Below are 17,622 nucleotides of genomic sequence, written 5' to 3' on the forward strand. Positions count from 1 at the left end.
TGCTGGTCATCCTCCTCTTCTCTTTCCTTCCACCTTTCCCAGAATTAGAGCTTTCTCCAGAAAACTAGGTCTTCAGATAATATATCCAAAGTAGGATAATTTGATCCTGGCCATTTGTGCCTTGAGTGAGAGGTCTGGGTTGATTTATTCAATAATCCATATTTAGATTGCTGCCAGGAAGAAAGCTGGCTCTCTTTGCCACAGATACAATGAAAGATGGATCTCTGCTATAGTACAAACTTCCTTCTGTTTGATTTCTTACAGCAGTGCATGCTAATTCCACAGATTTTATCAGAGCTGAGGGCACCCTATCTACTTTTTCCCAAGACAATAGTTGTCTCGGGGCGAGAGACAAATCTGCAGCATTTCACTGCGGTTAGATTTAATCAGAGGGAATCAGTGAGTAACCCACTGCAATGAAAACCTCTCTTGCCAAGTTTCTGAAGCAGTGGGCTGTATGTCCCCAAGAAAACCTGAGTAGCCACTAGCGCCCCACTGTGGTGTTGTGGGGAAAATCATCCACTTTGCTCTGGCTCAATTTTAGATTAAATTAAAGCTAATTCTGGAGATGCTTTTTGGTTATCAAAAATTGCAGCAATGTCTTGAGATGAACCCATTGCGGTGCTTTATTTGCTTGGGTGCAGTTTCTTGATTTATATAAAATTGTATTGGCAAATTAGAAGCCTCAAAATCTTCCCTTTGCTCTCGTTTGTCAAGAGGGGGTCAACCCTGTCTTAACTAAAGCAAAAACAGATCTGTATGAATCGCGGGGCCATTGTGGACTGTCTGCAGTGGAAATGATCACACTTAAAGCTGACCATTTCCTGAGCCCCCCTGCGTGTCTCATCTGGTGGTGGTGGTAACAACTTATCCTATAATTAAAATAATAATTAGGAAGTTGGCATGATGCTTCCAGTACCAATCCTAAATATAATTGTTTCCAAAACACTTGAAGGATCATATATATATATCATACTTATTTATGTAAGTTTTCACGGGTATGTATGTGTGTATAGTTAATATTTCGGGTTTCTTCCCGTTTTGTAATTCTTCACAATTACACGGGAAGAAACCCGAAATATTAACTATACACATATCATACTTAATATATATATTAAGTGTTTTACCAAGACACCTGGTCTACCCCAACATGTGGGAGGGGGCATTCTGCTCCCTTTCACCTTTCAGCTCCAATCCAGGAGCCCTCAAGCATTTGCATTCATGACAAACCATTTTATACCAAATTTATATTTTACTGATAAAGAAATAAAGGGTATAAATCTATTTCAAGCTTTTTAGCTTTCATCAGCTAGCCATACCCTTACTCGGATTCGAACTTGGACTTCCTGCATGTTAGTCAGTTGAATTAACCTTCTGAGTCACAAGTTCTCTTCCCTTCATTAGCTTGAGCCAGGGTAAAAAGTAAGTGTTTTTCTATCGAGACACCTGGTCTACCCCAGCATGTGGGAGGGGGCATTCTGCTTCCTTTCGCCTTTCAGCTCCAATCCAGGAGCCCTCAAGCAGTCACATTAACGACAAACCATTTTATACCAAATTTATATTTTGCTGATAAAGAAATATATATATATATATATCAGAGCTTCTCTTGATACAATTAAATTGGGGTGGGGGCTGCAATTTAGTGCTCTGTTTGGTAAGGGGAATGGCTGCAGGGGAGAGGGTCACAGAAATAAGGCTAGGTGGCTGACAATATCCTCAAAAGCTAGCCAGATTGACCTTGTGTTTGCCATCATCTGGTGAATGAGTGTTTGTGTTGCTAGTCACCATGGCAACTATTTTGTGAGAGTCCCCATATCATGCTCTCTAAATTTCAAATGCTCGGGCACTAATTGGGCAAATACGTTCAGTGGAGAGACTTCACATATGTTGCCAACAGTTGAGAAATCAAGCAACATTCCTACAAAAGAGACCCATTACCCGCGGATATGGATTCCATGTGTGGAAATCACTTGTTCAGGTGAAATGCCATAATTCACAGCCTTGATGTAATCTCAGAGTCATCCCCCCTCGCTCTGCCTTTCCTATCACAGATTCAGCTGCGGATATTAAAAATAGGGGAATGGCTGCGGACTTAGGAGGAGGAAATCACTACAGATGTTGTAGCTATTCTTGGAATCCACCTCTCCTATTTTGGGGGCTGCAGCTTCCCGAATTCTGATCCAGAATAATTTAACTCGTGCATCCTGATAAGCCTTAATATTATTATTTCCTTTAGGTTTAGTGTGCTGCATTTTTTTCCTTGTTCAATCATGTTCTATTCTGGGAGACTGCCTGGAGTTTTCTTGGCAAGGATTTTCAGAAATGGTTTGCCATTGCCTGCTTTCTAGGGCTGAGAGAGAGGGACTGGTCCAAGATCACCCAGTTGGTATTGTGCTTAAGGCAAAACTGGAACTCACAGTCCCATAGTGCTTTAATCACTACATCAAGAAACTCTCAAGTGTGCTGTATAGACCCAACTAATTGTATCTAACTTTAGCAAGCTATAGGTTAGCATCCTTTGGCGGTGTAATGGCATTCATTATATACAAGGCATGGGTCAGATGGGGCCTTGAAGCACAAATATTGGCCACTGTTTTACTCCTCAGGAAGCATCTACTGTATTATTTTAGTGCTGAAGATAAAATTATGTCCATCCTAATATTCAGTCTATGAATATGGCTCTATCCAGGAATATGGATGGGAAATTAGATCCATCCATCCTTTCATTAGCCCCCGCAATGGGCCATTCCCTTTTCTCATCCAAATTCACACCAACATTTATTTTATAGAGACACTTGGCTTAGACCTACCTCAAGCCCATTTTTAATTGCATTATTGTATAAGGTTGGCAAATGAATTGCTCTACAGTATTAGACAGGAGGATATTAAACAGTGGGATCCAAGCCCTGAATTTCTGAATTAGGAAGTTACCATAAAACGTATTTAAAAGGACTGCTGGTTTGTGTTATTGTTTTATTTAAATTTGTGGTATCACCACAAAACATCCGCATTGAGTTGTAGTAATATGTAAATGCATTTAATTCATTCATTTCTGAAACAAGTAAGCGATAAAAGCTTATTTGACTGAAAGTCATTATTTGCTCTACTTATTATATTTATGGTCTTTAAAGTATTTGGTATTTAGGTCTTTCGTATTTATAGTCTGTCAGTAGTAGTCTTACTCAAACTGTGGAACTTCTTTCCTAAGGAAGCTCCACTGGTCTTATTTGAAGCTATTTTCTGAAAATTAGTAATATTTTTACCTTAAGTTTGTTCTCAATCTATTTTCTGTTTCATTAGTTTTACCATTTTAACAGATATTTAACCTCATCACTTCAAGCTGTGTATGCGTTTAGAAAGGTGGGAAGACATTCTTCTCTTAAGCGGAGTATCTTTGAACATCTGCATAGTTAGTGGCAATTTGGGTTATTTTGAAGTGTCCTTCAAAGATTTGTTACATATCTAAAACCTAAGGGCCTTCTTCAATTAAGCTATAGCAGAAGTGTGATAATGTGATAATGACTCTGACTATAAAATGAAGATTGAAGTAGGCCCATGACTAGCCTAATTATGTCACAGTTCTATTTTCCAAATGGCACTCAAGTGAATAAATGACATTGAATATTAAAAAATAGACAGAAGTTTTGCTCTTCACCTTAAAAGCTACTTTATAGCCTTAATCTTTAAGACATAATGAGAAAAAGTGATAAGGTTTCAAACTTTAATGTTCCAGTTACCTCTGGTGAACATTAAATTCCACTGGAATTTTGGAGGTATGTGCTAATGTTCTTGAACAATGCATGGGGTTCCCATTCCCCAAATTTTACAGTTGGAAGAAATATGGCTGCTAGAAGAGACATGGGAACATTGGCTAAGACCTCATGTGATGTCCAAACCTCTTCTTTGCAAGTCCAGAGCCAACTATGACCCCTTTGCAAAACAAATGGGAAATATTGCTCCACTATTATGACGTGAGGAACACAGAAAAACATCAGAAAATTAAATACCATATGAGTAAATCAGTGGTGGGTTTCAAAATTTTTTACTACCGGTTGTGTGGGTGTGGTTTGGTGGGCGTGGCATAGCTTGGTGGGCATGGCTTGGTAGGCATGGCAGGGGAAGGATACTGCAAAATCCCCATTTCCTCCTGATCAGCTGGGACTTGGGAGGCAGAGAATAGATGGGGGCGGGGCCAGTCAGAATTTTTACTACTGGTTCTCCAAACTACTCAAAATTTCTGCTACCAGTTCTCCAGAACTGGTCAGAACCTGCTGAAACCCATCTCTGCAGTAAATGTATAATAATTTCAAATAAAAAAACATTTCCTTATTAAACTATGTGACACAATATTTTAGCTCAGGGGTTTCCAAACTTGGCAATTTTAAGATTGGTGGAATTGCCATGACTGGTTGAGGAATTCTGGGAGTTGAAATCCACAAGTCTTAAAATTGCCAAGTTTTAGATGATAAACTATTAGATAAGACCCGTTTTAGATGATAAACTGTTTTTTAAAAAAATATCAGGAGTTTCAAACTGGGTATTCTGGTTAGGCAGCTCTGACATTATTGGTTTATCTTTCTAACCTGGAGAATTAATGATCTATTAAGGCTGAGTTCCACTCTGATTGAAACCATCAACAGAAACTCATTTAAAGGCTGTAATGTAATAGAGTAGATAAGTTGTTGGAGCAGCCGCAGGAAGATCCAGTTTCAAATTCATCCTCAAGCTTGGGAGCTACTTTAGTGCCTTTAAACCAGGGGTGAAATCTAGCAGGTTCTGGAAAACCGGTGGCAGAAATTTTGAGCAGTTTGGAGAACCGGTAGCGGAAATTTTGAGTAGTTCATAGAACCGGCAAATAGAACCTCTGGCTGGCCCCAGAGGGGAGTGGGAATGGAGATTTTGTAGTATCCTTCCCCTGGAATGGGGAGAGAATGGAGATTTTGCAGTATCCTTCCCCTGCCACGCCCACCAAGCCAGACCATGCCCTTCAAGCCACGCCCACAAAACCGGTAGTAAAAAAAATTGGATTTCATCACTGCTTTAAACCAGTCAACAACTATCTCAGAATAGTTGTTCTGGGTTAAAGTAGAAGGAAGGAATGCTATATATGCCACCGTGAGCTGTTGCATGAATAGTGGGATATAAATCTAACAAATACATAATCATGTAATTCCCTAAGGACTGATAAATAACTCTCATCCATTTACATGGCCTGAGAGGACAAGGCTCTCTGAAATTCAAGGAACTAAGCCATACAAATCCTTCCTGGTTTTGTTTTGTTCTTAAAATGTTTTGGCATTTCTCCTCAGCTGCATCACCCTTCCCAGGGGTTTCGCTTTGGAACTGTGAAAGAAAGTAGTGCTGAAGATTATTTCAAGCAAAGCTTTCCAGATATGCATGAATACATGAAACGATTCAACGTACCTGCAACTCCCGACGGAGTGGAATACTTGAAGTAAGTAGGCTTCTTGGGGTTAGAGATAAATCAACGAAGTCCTGCCAAGGGAGAAGCCTTGGGTTCCCTTTGGGTTGGCATTCCAGCTTAATGGAGACAGTCTGTCATGCTGGAGCTTTCCAGCTATCGCTGAGCTGCAGCTTCAAGCAGCCCATGAAGGAATGGTTAATGGAAAGGATGCTGAGAGTTTGGTTCAAAACAATCTGCAGCCCACAGATTTGCCTATCCCAGATTTAGTTGTGCAGGTGCCTCAACCTAGTACGTATGATTAACATGCCCATAAAGGCCAATGAGAGCAGGAAGGCAGCTAATGAATAGAAAGATGGGCCCTCCATGTTTCTGAGTGCACAGAAACATAGCGTAGCTTCTCCAAAGACCAGTCACTAACCATTGGAATTCAGAGATGTCCACAGAAACTGATGCTTTGCTCAAAATGAACACTGGAGCACTGTACCACCACAATTTGTTATTTTTTATTTATTTATAAAATTTATTGGCTGCCCATCTTACTATAGGGTAACCCGAGCAGCTTACAGTTACACATTCAGTTAAAACATAAAAAGTTAAAACCAGACATTAAAACCAAGGACATGTGGGGAGGGCGGGGGTAGAGTGGGGGGAGGTTGGATCTCTTATTACTCAATCAACCACCTCCATTCACCCTCTGGGGCTCCAAACCAGCTGCAAGAGCTACGTCTTTAGGCCCTTATGAAAAGATAGGAGAGTTGGGACCAACCTCACATCCAAGGGCAAGATGTTCCAGAAGGCAGGAGCCATAGCAGAGAAGGCCCTCCTCCTGGACCCCACCAGGTAGACTAATCGTACTGACTGGGCCCACAGCATGTCTCCTCTGCCAGCACAAGTGGTACGGGCCAATCCCAGTGGGGTGAGATGGTCCCTCAAGTAACCTGGACCCTGCTTCTTTAATATGTGCATGAAATATCACAATTCATAAACGAAAAGGACTAGAGTTTCCATTGCAATGGCAGAGTGTTTTTTTTTAATCATTGTTGTGACCTAGGCCCAAGTAGTTATTACCAGACACAATCAGTCCTAAACAAACATATTTTATTAGAACAGCTGAGAATTACTTCATTCTCAGTTTAGTCCAAATTAATTCCAAAACAAATTCTTCATAAATAGTCCTTCGGCCTTATCACCAACCTTTGTCTTCTTTGGCACCCTGCCAAAGGCTTTTCTTGGCAAATCCCCACAAAATTCAGAAGCAAGAGACGCCGACAAGAAATAAATGTAGCAGCGTTGCTTTCCTACAAAGATCCCAAGAGCCGTTGCTGCTCTTTTAAGCTTTCTGGGAGGGGCCAGTCATCTCCGGGCCTAACTCCCGAGTTGTCCTTTTTGCTTTAGCTGCTCTTGCCTTCTGGCAGCTCTTCGCATACATGCACTAGGAACAGGCTCCTCCTGTTCCTCTACCTCTTTGCCATCCACCTCTGGAGGCTCCGGAGTCCGCGCATCACTCCCAGATGTCCCTGGCCCCATCTCTGCCTCTGACACAGAGCCCTCATCCAGGGCTTCCCCTGACTCCAGGACTGGCCCATGGTCCTCCCCAGCCTCCTCACTGTCCGACTCCACTGCCAGCTCCAGAGGTTGCTGGAAGACCACAACAATCGTCTGCTTATGTTTGATGCCCCCTATGGGTGCCTCCCACTGCATGTGCCAATTTTTTTTTTTAAATGTAATCATGAAAGACAGAACTTTATAGTGGAGCTGTCCTACTAGTGAAGAGATCAGCTGGATCTCAGAATGTTCAGCAAACTAGAGAGTTCCCAAATGATCCCTTCAGCTGGAAGAATGAGTACAATAGCATTACAAAGTGTCCCAAAAGAGTTTCAACTCCACCCATACATTAATAGGATCAGAGCTAGCAGTGAGTGATCAGGAAAGGGATCTTGGAATTACAGTGGACAATTTCAACCCAGTGTATGGCTGCTATCCAAAAGGGGGAAAAATCCCTGTTTGGAATGATTTGGAAAAGAATTGCAAATAAAACAGCCAATCTAGGAATGGTTTCACACATCAAAACTTTACTTAGCCCATCTCTGTGTGGGTTGCAAGTAGATGTTAAAACAGAATAAACAAGCGAAGTTGACTGAAAGTCATCTGACCTAAATTCTCAGAGGAGACTTTGCAGTCCATCAAAGGTCCTTTGAAGCTCCATAGGTTTTACAGATCAATTTGCTGTTATTCAAAAATTACCAGATAAAGGTTGATTTAAAAAAAAAAAATACATTACTGTTGTTTTTTTAAAAAAAAATCTGATTGCTGCTTTTAAAATAATGTTGCTAGCTGAAATGTATCCATTAGCTTTTAAAAGGCTTATATGTTTCATTTCACCAAGTTAAAAAAAAAAAAGATACTGTAAATTGGTTGACAGGCTAGGACACCAGCATCAGATTACATATGTTTATTGGCTCATGGATGAAATTTTGCTTTGATTTTTATTAGGATTAAGGAAAATAGATCTAGAATTTCCATCTGGAAACAGCAAGCCTTGTAGAAATGGATAAAACTTAATCACTGCTTGTTTGTTGCACTTCGTTGACTATTTTCCTTTTTAGGCAGGATCCAGAGAAATTAGATGCCTTCATCATGGACAAAGCCCTTCTGGATTATGAAGTATCCATTGATGCGGACTGTAAACTTTTGACGGTGGGAAAACCATTTGCAATTGAAGGTATGAAACAACTTTCTAAAACTGTGGTTTATGTGACTATTTTATTTGTTTATTTGTATACATATCCTTTATAGCGGTGGGGAGTGGGGAGATGCCCAAGCACTGAAAACCTTGGAAGGGGTCCAAATTGTAGTTGTTAGTGTCGCAGAATGTCAAAGAATAAAAATGCCGAGGAGTAATCATAAAAATTGTATTTAACTAATACTATGTTGTTTATACTAGCAAGTAATTGAATTCCAATTTTAAATTAAAATCAAATTAAATCTTACTTTTTGACGTTCACTGCTTAGGAATCCCTTCTTGGTTCAAAGCAAAACAAAACACACAAGCTGTTTATCCTTCTTTTACATCTAACAGGCCCACAAAGCACCTTACTACCCTGTTTCCCTGAAAATAATACATCCCCTGATAAGAAGCCCAATCGGGCTTTTGAGCACATGTGCTAAAATAAGCCTCCCCCCGAAAATATTTAAACGCAGAGCTGGAAATCAGGTAAGACAGCAAGAGGAGGCCCATCTTGCTCCATGCACCCCAAAATAATAAGACCTCCCTGAAAATAAGGCCAAGCACTTATTTCGGGGTTTAAAAAAATATAAGACAGGGTCTTATTTTTGGGGAAACATGGTATGTTTAAATACAAAATTATATCCATAATCAAAGAAAAAATTGACCAGAGTAGGGAAAAGCCATCCATGAAGAAGGCAAAGCTTCCTTTTATGATGCTGTGATTTATTCTGGTTCAGTAGGATAACAAGGTAGGAAAGAAGCATTAAGAATACTGAGGTTCAGTGGTCTGCATAATGATTCAGTGGTTGCTGCTTTTCAGAGTTATGTGAGGAGGAAGGAAGGAAGGAGGAAGGGAGGAGGGAGGGAGGGAGGGAGGAGCGAGGGAGGAAAGAAAGAAGGAGGGAGGGAGGGAGGAGGGAGGGAGGGAGGGAGGGAGGAAGGAAGGAAGGAAGGAAGGAAGGAAGGAAGGAAGGAAGGAAGGAAGGAGGGAGGGAAGGAAAGAAAGAAGGCAGGCAGGCAGGCAGGCAGGCAGGCAGGCAGGCAGGCAGGCCTAGGAGTACTTTTGTGGTTGCCAAATTGGAGGCAAGCAAAGAATAATGTCATGATTTATATCCCAGTTCTTATTTCCGGCAAATATGGACTTTTAACTTTCTACAGCATGACTGGTTCCACTCTGTAAAACACTTACCTAGTTCAAATAGACAACCCTTAGAGTGAACCAACCAAGCTGACTAAATGTAATTTCTTGCATATACAAACACACAAGGGAACCACTTAATATAAAACGATGTCATATTTCTCAGATGCAAAACATGGTACAGGAATTGCTGATCTCCTGGTCTTTTCCAGTTCTGTGCAAGGAGTTAGTGGACTTCACTAATAGTCATGAATTGGCATGTGGTTATACAAGCAATTAGAAATCCCCATTGGCAAAATCGCAGAGCTCTTTGGAATGTATTCACTTAATAGGCATCTTCTTTTTAACTGATGTAAACCTGAGGCTCTCTTTCTCAGTTGAAATGCCAACAATAATAGGCGCCTTGGGTGCAATACCAAAACTACTGGAGCATCTTCCTCTTGACCCATTCACTCTTCCTTTTTATATTTCTTTTCTGATTCATGCCTCATATATTCTCAAGGTATCATCAAATCACATCAATATGTTTCTTTTATACTGGTCTTTTATTTTTGTTTAGTCCACATATGTTCAGCATCCATTCACCCTTGATCCCATATCCTCTTGTTTTATTGCGTTTTTTTTATAACCAATCTCCACTTGAACTTATTTTTATATTTCTTGTGTCACAGCAAACTCACAATAGGCAAAAGCATGCCATTACACACATTGCATCATTAAATTCTCTGTTAGGCAATGCAAATAATTCAGGCCAACCACACAGCAACATCTGTATGCAAAAGTACATGCACATTCATATTCTCAATGCAATGTGATCCCAAGCATTCCATTCCATTCATTCATTCACTCATTCATTCATTCATTCACTCACTCACTCACTCACTCACTCATTCATTTATTCATTCGTTCGTTCGTTCGTTCGTTCGTTCGTTCATTTGTTTTTCCTTATACATCACTTCAAATAAGCAAATTTAAATAGCCCTCCATAAATACAGTGCATGAAACAATTGATGGACTGTTGTTAGCCCTCTTCTTACTTGCCATTCAATATTCAATCATTTACTAATCATTTTATCTCTTCTCTTGTATCCATGATATATCACATTAATTTCCCTCAAAATATTGTGCATTTTGCTGTTTTTTTAAATGTAAATCATTTTTCTATCTTTGTCTACTTTCTTTGCAACTCTTTTTTGCTCTCTCTGAATATGTTATACAATATGTTTCTCTCATCTTTATATTTTGCAACAATTGTTCTCTTGTGTGGATTCTTTTGTCCCCTACAATCTCTTTCACGTCATCCTTTCACCAAGCTTCCTTTTCATTCTTAACGTAACCACACATATTTCTGTAGAACTCTGTAACACAATTCTTTTCACAGAATCATAAAGTTAGAAATCTCAGAAACCATTTAATGCTATTCCTTGCTCACTGCAGGCTAAAGCTTCTCTTACAAATGACCATCCAACTTCTGTGTAAGGAGCGCCATCAAAGAATAATTTACCAGTTCATGTGGTAACTTGATCCACTCAGAAAGTTTCTCTTGGTGTCTAGCCTGAATCCTTTCCCTGTTGGGAGAATAATCTAGATCAGTGATGGCTAACCTTTTTGCCATCGCGTGCCAGGAGAGGGGGGGCGGGGGAGGGTCATGCACGTATGTGCCCATGAGCATGTGTGCGGAACCCCCTCCCCCTCCCCCCCTGGTCCTGGCACATGATGGCCTGGTAGGCCCGTTTTTCTTTCTTACCTGGCTCCAGATCCTCTCTGTGTATCTGGGAAGGGTGAAAACAGCCTTTCCCACTCCCTTGGAGGCCCTACGGAGGCTCAAAGGGCCCATTTCCCAACTCCCGGTGGGACAGGAAGTGATGTTTTTTTCCTGTCCCCAGCCTCCAGAACCTCTCTAGGAGTCTCTAGGAGCCTCTCTAGGAGTCTCTAGGAGCCTCTCTAGGAGTCTCTGGAGGCTGGGGACAGGAAAAAAACATCACTTCCTGTCCCACCGGGAGTGAGGAAATGGGCCCTTTGAGCCTCCGTAGGGCCTCCAAGGAAGTGGGAAAGGCTGTTTTCGCCCTTGCCAGATACACAGAGAGGATCTGGAGCCAGGTAAGAAAAATAAACGGACCTTCCCCACCCCCACCCCCAGGCCCTCCAGAGGCAGGAAACAGCCTGTTTCCCTACTTCTGGTGGGCCCAGAAGGCCCGAAAATCAGCTGGCCAGCGCGCGCATGCGCCCCAGAGCTGAGCTGGCGTACCCACTAATATGGCTCCGCGTGCCACCTGTGGCACGCGTGCCATAGGTTCGCCATCACAGATCTAGATCATTTCCTTCTCATTTCTTTCTTTTATTTCCATCTCCATTTTCCCCCAAGATGCACTCTTAATGCTAGCAAACAATGGTTCGTCCCATGTTCAGAAGCTCTCATCACCCTTGAATCCTTCATTAGTTCTGTCTTTGATCACAAGTAATCAAATCAAGCATGCTTTTTGATTCATTCTTTTCCCATTTGTAATTATGAAAAGATTTAGGCTGAAATCACAGGTGTTTTTTTTTTTCTAAATAGATACTCCCCAAGCTATCACCATTCTAATTTATTCTTAAGTCTCTAAACCATTCGGGATCTTTTTTGGGGGTACCCTCATCTCATTATGATCCATTTATTTATCTCCCTCACAAAATAATTCCCTCAGATCATATTCATTCAGAATGTTGCAGTTTTTTTCCATTATCTCATTATTACTATTCATTTATTTTATTTATTTATTTTATTAAATTTGTATACCGCCTTTCTCCTGCTGGACTCAGGGTGGTGCACAGCCAAAAATAAAAAAACATTCCAATACAAAATTTAAAATTTTTAAAAGAATTACACAACTTTGGCCCAGATTAAAACCCATAGACAATTAAAAATCTAACATCTCAAAAGGGGGGAGGGGTTACGCCAGCCCTGCTTGATGGAAAAGAAAAGTTTTTAGGGCACGGCGAAAAGCCCAGAGATCTGGTATCATGCGTATCTCCGGGGGCAAATCATTCCAGAGGGCAGGTGCTGCCACAGAGAAGGCCCTTCCCCTGGGGATCACCAGCCAACACTGCCTGGCTGACGGCACTCTGAGGAGTCCCTCTCTGTAGAAGCATACTGGCCGGTGGGAGGCTATTGGCGGCAGAAGGCGGTCCTGCAAATACCCAGGTCCTATGCCATGGAGCGCTTTAAAGGTGGTAACCAGCACCTTGAAGCCCACCCGGAAGACCACCAGAAGCCAATGCAGCTCACGCAGAAGAGGAGTCACATGGGAGCGCCCCCTCGCTCCCATAATCCCCCGCGCGGCCGCATTCTGCACTAGTTGGAGCCTCTGGGTGCTCCTCAAGGGGAGCCCCATGTAGAGAGCATTGCAGTAGTCCAGGCAGGAAGTGACAAGTGCCTGAGTGACTGTGCGTAAGGAGTCCCGATCCAGAAAGGGACGCAACTGGCGAATCAGGCGAACCTGATGAAAAGCCCCCCTGGCCACGGCCGTCATATGCTCTTCTAAAGACAGCCGTACATCCAGGAGGACGCCCAAGTTGTGAGCCCTCTCCGTGGAGGCCAATAACTCGCCCTCATTGGGGCATACATGTGACTATCACCAACCTATAATAGCAATAGTACTTATATACTGCTTCGTAGTGCTTTACAGCCCTCTCAAAAGTGGTTTACACAGTCAGCATATTGCTCCCAACAATCTGGGTCCTCATTTTACTGACCTTGGAAGGATCTGAGTCAACTTTGAGCTGGTTAGGATTGAACTGCTGGCACTCAGCAGAGTTAGCCTGCAATACTGCATTCTAAGCACTATGCCATCATGGCTCTTTTCAACCCTCATATGCATTCACAACCATCTAGATGACATCACTCTACTATTTTTAACATATATATTTAGCCCTTTCTTCACAATCTCCACATTCACTTCCCTGAATGTATTTATCAGCCAAATTCCATAAAAATCAGACCAGCTTCATTGAGATATCATGCATCCTTCCCTTTTTTCTTTATTTCATTCACACACAGTTCGTTTCACTTTATTAATTCTTGCTTCCGATCATTTACTTCTTTTTGCATTTCATCTTCCATATGCCAATGTCATACCAGATGGGTCAGTGGATATTAACCTCCCTTTCCTATATTTATTATGTGAGCGTGTTGATGTAAAATTCTCAAAATGGCTCGCAACAAGTAAGCAGAAAGACCATTGGGAAGAAAAAAGCATAAAATCTTATAATAAAAAGCAGCCTTATCAAGGCAAAACTTCCATTAATCTCATAGCCAAAAATACTGATTTTATAATAAGTGAATCATTCAGAAATGTTGAGGGATGATAAAATGAGAGATCAAAGACCCTGAATTTCTTTCAACCTATAGCCTAACATATGATAAAGAGGAATGGAATGGAAGTATGGAAGTCTAGCATCAGTGCCTGATACTCAGTGACAGATGTTTAGGTTTCTGTAAGGCTCATCAGTTTTGTCTTCTGTCTCCCATATCAGGTTGTTCCATTTTGACTTTCTCAATGCTCCAGAATGACATTTTACTGGATGCTGTGGGAAGTTATATTCCTTTCTAGCCATCTCTGAACTTCTACTGCCCCTTTCAGATAAACCTGAGGGATGTGGACATTAATGTAATATTATATTATAATCTGGGACTATAATCTATTATAATTTAAGAGGGAGGCCAGCAGAGACCATTTAACTTGGGCTTCTTGCAAAGCTCCATTCTAGACTAACTGTAGTTTATGGACCAAACAGAAGGATAGAGTCATATTAACAGATTAACAGATTAACAGATTAACAGAGTTGAAAGGGACCTTATAGATCATCTAGTCCAACCCCTTGCCCAAGCAGGAGACCCTACACCATTTCTGACAAATGGCAGTCTAGTCTCTTCTTGAAAGCTTCCAGTGATGAAGCTCCCACAACTTCTGAAGGCAAGCTGTTGCATTGGTTGATTGTTCTCACTGTCAGAAAAATTCTCCTTATTTCTAGGTTGAATCTCTCCGTGATCAGTTTCCATCCATTATTCCTTGTCTGGCTTTCAGGTGCTTTGGAAAATAGTTTGACCCCTTCTTCTCTGTCACAACCCCTTAAATATTGGAACACTGCTGTCATGTCTCCCCTGGTTTTTATCTTCACTAGACTAGACTAGCTATGCCCAGTTCCTGTAACCGTTCTTCATATGCTTTAGTCTCCAGTCCCCTAATCATCCTGGTTGCTCTTCTCTGCACTTTTTCTAGAGTCTCTACATCTTTTTTATAGGGTGGTGACCAAAACTGGATGCAGTGTTCTAGGTGTGGTCTTATATAAAGCACATTGTGCAAATGTTGCTAGTGGGTAGAATACTTTAGTTCAGGCAAAAGTGTAACTGGTACACGAACTGAACCTGATAGTAGCCACTTTGGACTGTAAAGATCACTTGGGTTTCTAGAGCAGTCATGAACCCAAAAGCATATTCAAGCTCCATTTAAACTCAATTTAATAGATACAAAGGATAAATTTCATAAATCATAACTTAATATTAGATTGGGCTTCTGAGCTCAATTTTTTTCTTTCTAAGAAAGAAGTGTTTAAATCAGACTTCCTGAATCTGGTGGGCTCAAAACACATTCCAGAAATGCTCAGCCTGCATGATTCTGATGACTGGAGATGTCTGGGAGTAGAATGACACCACCACTGAGTTAACCAGACTGAGGAATTAGAATGACTTATGAGATGGAGGAACCATCATGACATACATGATCTTAGTAGATAATCACTTAAATATGAGCCATCAGTGCAGCTGCCAAAAAAAGCCAACACAGTCCTATGCTGCATTAACAGAAGGATAGAATCAAGATCACATGAAGTTTTAGTACCACTTGATAAAACCTTGGCAAGACCACACTTGGAATATTGGATCCAGTTTGGGTCGCCACGAAATAAAAAAAGGTATCAAGGCTCTAGAAAGACTGCAGAGAAGAGCAACAAAGAGGATTAAAGGACTGAAGGCTAAAACATATGAAGAACGGTTGCAGGAATTGCATATGTCTAGTTTAATAAAAAGAACTAGTGATAACATTTTTCCAATATCTAAGGGGCGGCCACATAGAAGAGAGAGTGAAACTCCAAAGCACTTGAAGACAGGACAAGAAGCAATGGTTAGAAAATAATCAAGGCAAGAACCAACCTAGAACTAGGAAGAAATTTTCTGACAGTTAGAAGAACAGTGGTACCAACTCCGCCAGAAGTTGTGGGTGCTCCAACATTGGACCCCTGACTTACAAAGTATAGAAGGATTCCTACCAATCCATTACACCAATTCCTTTTCTCTCTAGGTGGGATATACTTAAAAGGAAACAATGCAAATGTGAAAAAGCTTTTAATTCATAATCCTGTACTATTTTCTAGGGGATGTATGAGAAGATGTCCAATTCTTTGCTAGCTAGTAAAACGTCAAGCAAGTCAAAGTGGGTTTACAGTGCCAGAAGAAGTCTATAGGTCAAGTAGGGACTCCTAATTTGCAGATTCACTCATATGTAAGTCTCTCTGGCTGTCAGATTCTGCTGTTTGTGTGTAATTTGTATATCAGCTAATAGTGTCATTGACAGCAGAACTTTCCCCACAGAGAAGGCAAAATTCTCACTCCTGTAAAACTTGCTGTTGCTATGAGCCGAAGTAGAAGCTAATTTCTTACTATTCAGTGAGCTAAAGGAGCAAGTATCGAATAGGAGTTACGATGCATATTTTAATGACCATCAGCCAAAGCTACAATTTTAGATATTCTTGTTTGGCAATTACGGTCAAGAATCAACTAATGAGAAAAATACTGGTGTTCTTCTTTTGTTAGGCTATGGTATTGGCCTTCCTCCAAACTCTCCCCTGACCTCAAATATTTCTGAACTCATCAGCCAATATAAATCCCACGGCTTCATGGATGTCTTGCATGACAAGTGGTACAAAGTGGTACCGTGTGGGAAAAGAAGCTTTGCTGTGACTGAGGTAAGAAATGTTCCTTAGATCCTTCCAGCACTCAGAATGGATAAATTCATCACTTTGAGTCTCTCATTTCTTTTAACTGTGTATTTATTTCAATCTCCTTCCATCCATGTTTTCTGGTTGGTCATTGTTGTTAAAGTCTCCATAAAAGTTTATGTACATTTTCACATACCTTTATCCTAATGCATATTCCTGTTCTTGGTTATGTACACTTGCTCAAACCCTTTCCTCTGGTAGAATTCATTTCTATGTTGACATCCCTTAGTCCTAACAGATAAATTGTTTCTGGGTGTGTGTGTTTGTGTTTGTGTTTGTGTGTGTGTGTGTGTGTGTGTGTGTGTGTGTGTGTGTGTGTGTGTGTTGGAAGAAACATCCTTCTGGGTTCTGCTCCAAGTGGGGAAACAGACACTGGAAACATGGAGACTGCTTGGAAAGATGGTTTAATGGTGGACAGGATCACATGGCTTGAGTTCCTGAACAGAAAAGGGGCTGATACAGTAAATCTTCGGGTTTTTATGCTCTCTCTGGCTCTGCATTTCTTGGGGCCCAGAAAGAGTTTCCTGATTGGTTGTCAGACTCCCAGGGGGTGGGGGCCTTGCTGGTTGATGGTCACATGTGCTTCCCAGGTCACATGTGGTGAGTTTCTGCTGCTATTGTGTAGAGGGCTAATCCCATCTTTGGCAATTCCTACTGTGGCTCTGCCTGAAGGAGGCAGATCTTTGTTATGTAGAAGAGACTGGCCCAGGCCTTAATGGCCCATTGACAAAGGGTGGGGGGCAGGAAGGTGGGAGCTGCTTTGTCTGTAAAATATGCTTCTCATATTTCTCATCCAGGGAAATATAATATTCTGCCTTTTTCATATTTCCTAAAATATTTCACTCTTCCAGGAAAGGGGTGGGTGCTAACTTCCTACAACATCTCTAATAAAATGGAACTTTGAAGAACTTCTTGGAGTCTTTTTTCGTTGGGGGTGTTACTTGGAACCCTGTCAGTGTGTGTGTGTGTGTGTGTGTGTGTGTGTGTGTGTGTTAGAATACACATTCATAAGCAGAGCCATTGCATCAAGAGTTTATACCATGTATAGTTTTGACAGCATGAACATTCTTGACATGAATTTTTTTTATACAATCAAACAGCAGTCTTGAAGGACCATGAGTAGCTAGAGCAGAGGAAATGATCTTTCATTGTCAAAGTTTGGAAAGCTTTTTTCCCCCAACACGAATACAACATCCAGGTGATAGTTTCTAATGAAAGACAAGAGGGTAAAACTGTTCCTTGCCCTGCCCTTAATGCTGTGACTCCTGTTTATGTGTCTGTTAATTGATTCCTGCAATT

General features: G+C 41.2%; 1 protein-coding gene across 1 annotated transcript in view; it reads left to right on the forward strand.

The window, feature by feature from the left end:
- Positions 1 to 17,622, forward strand: part of GRIN3A (glutamate ionotropic receptor NMDA type subunit 3A) — a 136,643-nt gene that overhangs the window by 99,346 nt on the left and 19,675 nt on the right. Inside the window, exons 4-6 of the mRNA XM_070935489.1 lie at positions 5,310 to 5,455; positions 8,032 to 8,147; positions 16,139 to 16,290. Coding sequence (XP_070791590.1) covers positions 5,310 to 5,455; positions 8,032 to 8,147; positions 16,139 to 16,290 — 414 coding nt within the window. The remainder of the gene's footprint in view (positions 1 to 5,309; positions 5,456 to 8,031; positions 8,148 to 16,138; positions 16,291 to 17,622) is intronic.

This window comes from Pituophis catenifer, unplaced genomic scaffold (genome assembly GCF_029215685.1).
Source record: "Pituophis catenifer annectens isolate HBS135680 unplaced genomic scaffold, rPitCat1.0.hap2 SCAF_2, whole genome shotgun sequence".
In the NCBI taxonomy this organism is placed as follows: domain Eukaryota; kingdom Metazoa; phylum Chordata; class Lepidosauria; order Squamata; family Colubridae; genus Pituophis; species Pituophis catenifer.